The sequence below is a fragment of the Lonchura striata genome, chromosome 13 (assembly GCF_050655825.1).
Source record: "Lonchura striata isolate lonStrDom1 chromosome 13, ASM5065582v1, whole genome shotgun sequence".
NCBI classification, from domain to species: domain Eukaryota; kingdom Metazoa; phylum Chordata; class Aves; order Passeriformes; family Estrildidae; genus Lonchura; species Lonchura striata.
In genome coordinates, this window is record NC_140715.1 from 13,155,572 (window position 1) to 13,163,496 (window position 7,925).

At 42.6% G+C, this 7,925-nt stretch overlaps 1 protein-coding gene across 1 annotated transcript in view; it reads right to left on the reverse strand.

The window, feature by feature from the left end:
- Nucleotides 1-1,143, reverse strand: part of RASGEF1C (RasGEF domain family member 1C) — a 68,195-nt gene extending 67,052 nt beyond the window's left edge. The window contains exon 1 of the mRNA XM_085591310.1: nt 818-1,143. Within this exon, the coding sequence (XP_085447436.1) occupies nt 818-844 (27 nt within the window). The 5' untranslated portion in view covers nt 845-1,143. The remainder of the gene's footprint in view (nt 1-817) is intronic.
- Nucleotides 1,144-7,925: the final 6,782 nt, after the last annotated feature.

Below are 7,925 nucleotides of genomic sequence, written 5' to 3' on the forward strand. Positions count from 1 at the left end.
GAGTCTGGAGCTACATCAGTGTTAATTCTGGTCTCAGCATGAGGAGCTCTGCCTTTGCCTCAGCAAGAACAGTAAAATTGTTTTCACAAGAAAACCTGTGCTCTGCAGATTCCTGAGGGAGCAAAACAGATAGAGGGTTTCACAAGCTGGGCAGGACATGGAGCATCCTTGGTTTGCCTTCAGCTGGGCCTCTTTGGGGTTTTGCTCACCCTGGAATACACCCATGGCTGCTCAGGAGACAGAGAATCCAACACAATCACAGAGATATAAGAGATGCTGGTCTTCCAGACACTATTTTTGATGTCTGCTGTTTGTTCTTGATTCAGTTCTGGTCCCAGGGTGAAGGCATGGGGAAGGTGCAGTGTGTGGTCCCTGAGAGCAGATGCTTCTGCAGAGGATGGCTTAGGAGGCCAGATGGGGACAAAGAAACGAAGACTATCTTTTCCTCCATTTTCCCTTCAGCTGTAGTAGAATCTTTTCTTAGAAGGATATAAATAGAAGAAGTGAGGGAAGCACAAAAGCAATACAACCTGGAACAACATGACTCGAAACAGAGGACAAGCAACCTGACAGACTGACTCTGCAATTTCTCTTTCAAGCTCTTTTCTTTAAATGCTTTTTTTTTTCATTTTAAAAAACCAGTCCATCATAATTACAAGCTCTCACTTAGACTTCCCAATCTTCCTTTAACACCAACACAGAAATTACTTCACAGAGAACTACCTAGTTTAGTTTTCCCTCAAGGGCAGATGCAGGAGAGCATTCACCTTAGCAGAGGAGCTCTCCAGTGAAGGTACAAGCAAACTCTCACACTTACCTTATCCTTGATTTTCTTATGCTTCATGGCTGACCTCTCAGCAGGAGCTTTCTGCTGCCCCCAGTTCTACAGATACTTTCCAGCTCTCTCACTGACTTTCTCTGCAGTGTTGCCAGGTGTTAAGCTGATAAGTGTGTGATTTCCAAGGATCAACTCTGTCAAAGAGAGGAGGAACACTGGACTTATTTCTCTCTGACCTCTCTTATATTTCCTGTTCTCCACCCATTATTAAAGGTAGATGGTTCAGAGCTGGCTCCACCTTGTTCCTCAGATATTCCAAGGTAATCTTCTTCAGGCTTTGCCCTTTTCAGTGTACTTTTTGTTTCTGTGCCCCTCTGCAAATAGGTGGGTGTTGTTTCCTGAAAGCATTGTATTTTCCTGGAAGCAGAAAACAGGGAAACTTACTGTAAAATTCAACCAGTAACAAGTCAATCATTGATTCTGTTCTTTATTTCATCCAATTTTTGGAATAAATGCTTTCTTAAAAGGAACAAGGTAACATAACTGTTTGATCATGAGCAAATAAGAACAATGCCTTTTCCCCCAGTACAAGGCACCTGTCCAAGATTTTATTAACTTTGCTAATTGCATTAAGCATCCTGCAGTGCTGAACAGTCATCAGCTGCTAAATCCCAGATCACTATAGTTGAGCTGGCTGTCAAATGAGGAAAAAAAAAAAAAAGTCATTTTAGACCCAGAGTAGTAACCAAATAATCATACAGTTCTGAATTCTGCTCAGCTCCTCGCAGCAATCATATTTTATGAACTACTGGAAGATGGTGTTAGGATTCACACAATAAATATGAGCTGCATGGGTGCTAGTGAGATTGATTAATAGATCTCACATGTTCAGACATTTCTACAAACAAAAATTAGGTTTCTCTATGTGAATATTTTATGCAGATTTATATGCAGATAATTTGTACCTGTTCTTTCATTTTGTTACCTGTAGTATTACATGTGAACATAATAATAATAATCTAAATTTACATACACAAATTACTGGAAGGTCTGGATCTGGCACACTGGGGAATAATTTCTGGCTGGAACATTAGCAGTGTGATAACTATTTAGACAACTATATGAAATGAAATAAGCACTTGTCAAAGGAAAAATGCATTGTTATGAAAAGTGGAATTGGTATAGTCTCAAATAAAAATGGAGCTTGTGAAAACGAGTTAATCAGAAATTCTCAGAAATTCTCTCCTGCCACTCCCCCTGCCTTATTGCTTTTTCTGTTTCTTTCCTCCTTTTGTCGGGGTGAAATGCTGCAGAGTAGAGAGCTGGGGAGGCAGAAGCAGCCAGACCACTGTGAAGATGTGGAAAAGCAGTAAATCCTGCTCACAGCAGAGGGTTGGCAGGATCCCTCAGTCCAGGCTGGTGGCTCTGCCTGCAGGGATCAAACATGCCTGTGCCAGAGGGGGACCTGCCCCACACACACAGGTGCTGCTGCTGCACTCACAGCACATTTGACATGGGAAATCTTGGCCTTGATTTTGGTCCTGATGGTAATCAAGACCTGAATTCTGCTCAGGAACTAACCAGAAAAGCAGCAAGGTTAGAGAGGACAGACAGAAGAAGCTGCAGCTGTCCTGCAGGCACTGTCAGTGAGTGGGTTCCAGCTGACCTGCTTCCATTTTTAAGAAGCACAAGGGCATTTCGACCATAGGTTTGTGAAAGTAATATTATTTCTGCTTTTCCTTATTTGTTCACCAGGAAACCCATTCTACAGCCAACCAGAACAAAACTGTGTGAAATGAAGCAGGGAAAAAAAAAAGAGAAATGAAAGAAAAAGCCAGCCAAGCTACTGCTAATCATATTAATTTATATATGTTGTTTATAATTAGTATTTTTAAGCATACATTTTCTTTCTTTAATAAAGAGCACATCTCTCCAGGACACTCGCCATGTCCATTGTTTTTATGACAGGCAGTAGAGATAGGTACCAATTACCTGGCTCTTATTTAGTGAATACTCCCAAGTACTTTGATGCAGCAGCATTGTAAATTTTCTGTAGCAGCTAATTGTCTAATTTTAATTCATTTTTAATGAGACACCTGGGAGAGTGAAGAAACATCACAAAACCACAAAAATCCCAGAATACCTTTGAATTTGTCTCCCAATCTTTCCTTATTTCTACCTTCCTACAAAAGGACTTTTTGGTACTAGCACATAAAGGTGCAGCTTCACCCAGCTGTGTGACAGCATTGCTCCCTGTCACATCACAACCTTCTCCCACAGGCGAGGGAGGATGGAGGTAGAATCTACAAAACACCATGGAAAAAATCCAGAGAGAATTCTCTGGTCTTCACATGTTCTACATCTTCATCACTGCTGTCTCTAGACAGCTGAGCCACATCTCCTCTGCTGCCAGCAGGCTGCAGATGGAAGTGCAGGGTTCTGAAGGAAGGGTGGGGGTCTCACTCATCATCATTTGCCATACAAATATGACTCTAAGATAAAAAGGTGGCAAAGAGGTATATTTTCTTCAACACAGCTGATTTATTTCATACTTTTTTTGTGAAAGGAAAAATGTGTCCTCTCACAGTCACCAGCATGGTTTCCCCAGTTAAGAAATGTTCTCAGTTCTCACTCACATGGCTCACTGCTACACTGTGTACTAACTTCAACATCCAGATTTTATTGATTCAATAGGGGAATCAATTCCAGTAAGACAGAACTGCCCAAAACTCTATCAGCAGTTTGGCTTCAGCAAGTCCCTGTCACAGCATCCCTGGGTTCTGCTGCTGTGGTGGCTGGAGAGAGAAGGAGCACACTCCAAGGCAGCCTTTAACCAAATCACATGAGGAGCTGCTAGATCAAAACTAGTATTGCAAATGGAGAAAGAGCACTGGACATTGAGAAATATATGTGGGATGTTGCCACTTTAATTAGAAAGGTACCTGTGGTGGCAGATTGATGATGTTTCCACGGAGGGATTTACCACAAACTGAAGGCGCACCCAGTGAGCTGTGTGGTTTTACTAAAACATTCCCCTCTCAATTTCCGTAATTAGCTGTGCTCTTTTGTTAGTGCTGGGATAATTTTTACCAGGTGAGGCCCATCAGCAGCCACAGGACAGTGTGGCTGTCCACAGCCACCACAGCACTTATCATCCTGGAGCAGAGTCCACGTGTCCCCAGGGCCAAAGTCTGGAGCACCTCGTGTGACTAAGCCCCATCCTTGCCCCACATTTTACCTGACATTCCTCATCTTTAGCTCTGACACCTTAATGAGGATCTGGCAAGTGGTCAGGGCTATGGGAAAGCCCACAAGTTTCAGCAGTAGCTGGAAAGCAGCTGTGGAGGCTGATTGTGTGGCTGAGGACTCCAGCCAGGCACAGCCAGCAGATGTGCCCCTCTGGTTAGTGCTGGCCTGCCCAGGTGCCATAGCCTGCAGTCACTGACTGGTTTCAGCAAGAGAGAACTCTGGTCCAAGCTCAGTTCCTTTGATCTTTAACAGTATAATGACATTTCATACTATTAGTATGCCAAAAAGCTGGCTGATTCTTCTGCCTACATTTTAGCTGCTTTAATGCATAAAGGAGCCTTGCACATTTGGAGTACTGGGACAAGGGGCTTGTTGATTCCAGCAGAAGAGCTCTCAAGCCTTTGCTACAGGCATGGTGGAGTACCCAGCACAAACACTCCAGGGTTTTATCCTCCTCAGCTGCACAACTCCCCTTCCCTTTTGCTGCTTCTGGGAACTGCCTAAGGGTGAGGTGAGCTGGCCCCTTGCATAGAAGGCTGCCAAGCTGCTGAATTTGTTTGCAGCGAGGGACTGGGGGTCATGTTGTGACCATATGGTCAGGGAGAGCACCACTTTTGGGAATGAGCATTCATGTATTGAATCTGTTACAGGAAAAAAGCCCCTGAAAATCCCATAGCATTTAAGAACTCTTTGTTGATGAAGATTATTTTGACAAAAACTCCAGGAAATTTCTTTCCCAGTGAAAACCCATTTTCAGGCTATTTTTGTTTTCACTGTATTTCATCTCCTTTTCTAAGATGGATTTTTTTCCACCACAGATGAGATCCCAATTTCTTTTCAGACTTGGACAATGGTGCAGTTGAAGAGGGTGACAACAACAAGCTGCTTCTCAAACTATCACACAAAAGACTTCAGTCAGGATATTTACAATAAATACAGGCACCAAGTGTGAGGGCTCCCATTTCCTGGCAGCATTGCTGGACCAGTTTTTTCTCTGGAAGGAATCTATTACATCAGTGGCCTCGGGAATGTATATTGAGATGGTTTAATCAGAGTTGAAAATCACAGCACAGAAAGGGGCTTCAGTTCTCCTGGCTGGACACAACGTCCCCAATTTGGGAGCTGCTGAGGAATGTCTCTGATATCACACAGTCCTTAGCTCCTCTCTGTCCCGTGTTAGAGTGGCTGGTGGCAGCACTATGGCCCTGATTCAGCAAAGCACTGAAGCACATGCTAAACTTTAATTTATTCAATTAGACTTAAATGCATGCTTAGGGCTGAGGGTATGCCACAATACCCACAGAGATCACAGTGCTGTTCACCAGGTAATTTGTTTTGGCCAGTGAATTCCTCTGTAGATAAAGGTTTTGTCAACTTTCCTGCGCTCCTGACTGTGGCTTGGATTTCCCTGCTGCCTTTATCCTCACATTGCCAGGCAGTCTTTCAGGACACACCACTTCCTCCTCATATATTCATACAACATCAAATACAAATAGGGCTGTAGTTTCTACAGCTCTCATAACATCAATAATTACAACAGGAATGGATTAAAGCAGGGGCTTTATTGTGCCCCTAAATGGAAGTTTATATTTAGAGGCCTTATCTTTCGTGTGTTTCCCTCCATGTGTGAAATGGGTCTTTACTCAAACCAGCTTGCTTTAGATCCCCACGAGGCAAAGTATCTGTGGGTGGAATGACATCTATTTGAAGGGAACAATATTATGCGAGGAGTAAAGATTAAAAGGTCTGGAAAACTTCTAAGACTCCAGCTGACATACTGAGTAATGCCAAGGCTGTGGCCAAGTTCCTCTGTGGCTTGGAAGCTATGGAAATACAGAATGTTTCTGCAGTACGTTAATCTGCTGATAAGAACCTGAAAGAGAGTTAATTACAGAGCAGGTTCAAGGGAAAGCTGGGCTGAGCCTCCAGAGTTATTGCATCAGTGACACAGCCCGAGGTTTGGAAAGCAGAGCAGAGCACAGGAGGTGACCTGGGAGAGGCCCCCAGGCCCCCTCTGCTCCAGCAGGGTCAGGCTGCAGGACTGACTGCAGGATTGTCAGCAGAGCAGATCCAGGCTGGAAACTCAGCGAGCTCCAGGAGTCTGGAATCAGCTGCCTAATTATTGCCTGAGAGCTGAGGGAATGACAAAGGTGGATCTAACTCATCATCCAGGGCAAGTTCTAACACTGCTGGACAAACATTTTGCTGAAGGGTCTTTCTTAGCTATCAGGTTTTTATCTGAATTCTGTCGACTGCATTCCTTGGAGGAGGAAAAAAACCTTCAAGGGCAAACCCTCACCCAGACAATAGTATGTGTTTGATTGACACTCATGCACTTTTTTGTTTGAAATTAGATTTTTCAAAGGAGTAGGGTCAAGGGCTTTTTCTTGCAGAAGATCAAAGGTTACATCCTTTGCTCATCTAAACCAACTTGGCTTCAGTGACTCCTTTATGATTTGTAGCAGCTGAGTGTTTCTACCAAAAATACAGCCCAGACATGGAATCAGCAGCACACCCATGCCTGCTTTCCAACTATGAAATAAAACATGATTCATACCCCAAGCACAGAAGCGGAATGCAAAAAGCAAACAGAACACAAGGTGAAAAGTAATTATATTCCCTTAATTGCAGATTTTAAAAAAAAGTATAACATCAAAAATTGCTCATGAGATTCTTTCCTTATAAAAACCTGTAAAACATGAAGGCAGCCTCTTTATTGAATCTTGGGTTTTGCTAGAAAAATAAATATTGTTGTAGGGATTATTGGAGCATACATCTGATCAAAATCTTCAAAAAATGCACAGTAAATGTAAGAGCTATTAAGCTGGGCTGAAATATATAGATCATATTTAAGCTGAAAGGAGGTAAATAATCCATTGCTATAACATGATTGCCATTGGCAGAAAATAAAATAATGTGGAATTATGATAAATGGTGCAGTCAGTAATGGAAGCTATGGCCAGCATTCCCAAAGGAGGCACCACCCACAAGTGGCAAGAAAGAAGTAAAGTAAATAAAGTAGTGGCAAGGCTCGAAGCACAAAATCTATTTCGTAAACCACAGGTTTGAATGTGGAGAGAGTTCTGTTCCGATGGCTGAAATCACAGCACAGAGTAGCAGTGTGGTAGCAGAACTTTCTCTAAGTTGACATTATGATTTGATTCTGAAATTTTTACCATTTTCTCCTGCTGTGTGACAGGCAGGGGACTGAAAGGATGTGTGTACATTGGGGCAAAGACTATTCCCCACTTCAACCCAGCCTGGAAGGTGATGGTTTGCTTTAATTAGTTTTAACTGGTTCAAATTGTGTAAACATTGATTTTCACACTTACAGGTTGAATAAGTAGATACTGTCAAAAGAAAAATAAAAAGAAAAATGAGGGCATGAGAGTAGAAAGGGCTGAGCAGCAGAGAGGAGAAGAAAATTCTGCAAGATTATGAGAGAAGAAAATCTGTGAGATTCTGAGAGCTCTGCAGCCACCTTCACCAGGTATTGCCCCATTTTCTCAGTGAGAAGAGAAAGTGATTTTGATTTTTGTCACAGAAGATATTTAGGCTCAATGTCTGTGATGGAGTCTTCGTGACTTGAGAGCCAGCAGAATAATACTGTGTGTGTCCAATATCATAAAACACAATTTATTTGCTTTTTCCATCAGGACACACTATGTTCCTGTGGGGGCATAATTTTAGAGCTCAATTCTCATGCTGGCTCTGAAAGCTTCTATTAAGACAGAAATCTCCCAGATAATAGAAAACTGTCTCAGGCCCATTCTCTTGCACATCAGGCTCTGTCTGTCCATTCAGGAGTTTATAGCAAGCTCATCTTTGCAATAATAGAGAGACTTTAAAAAAGGTCTTCAAAGGCCAATGATTTCCAGCAGCATCCCTGTTTCCTTCC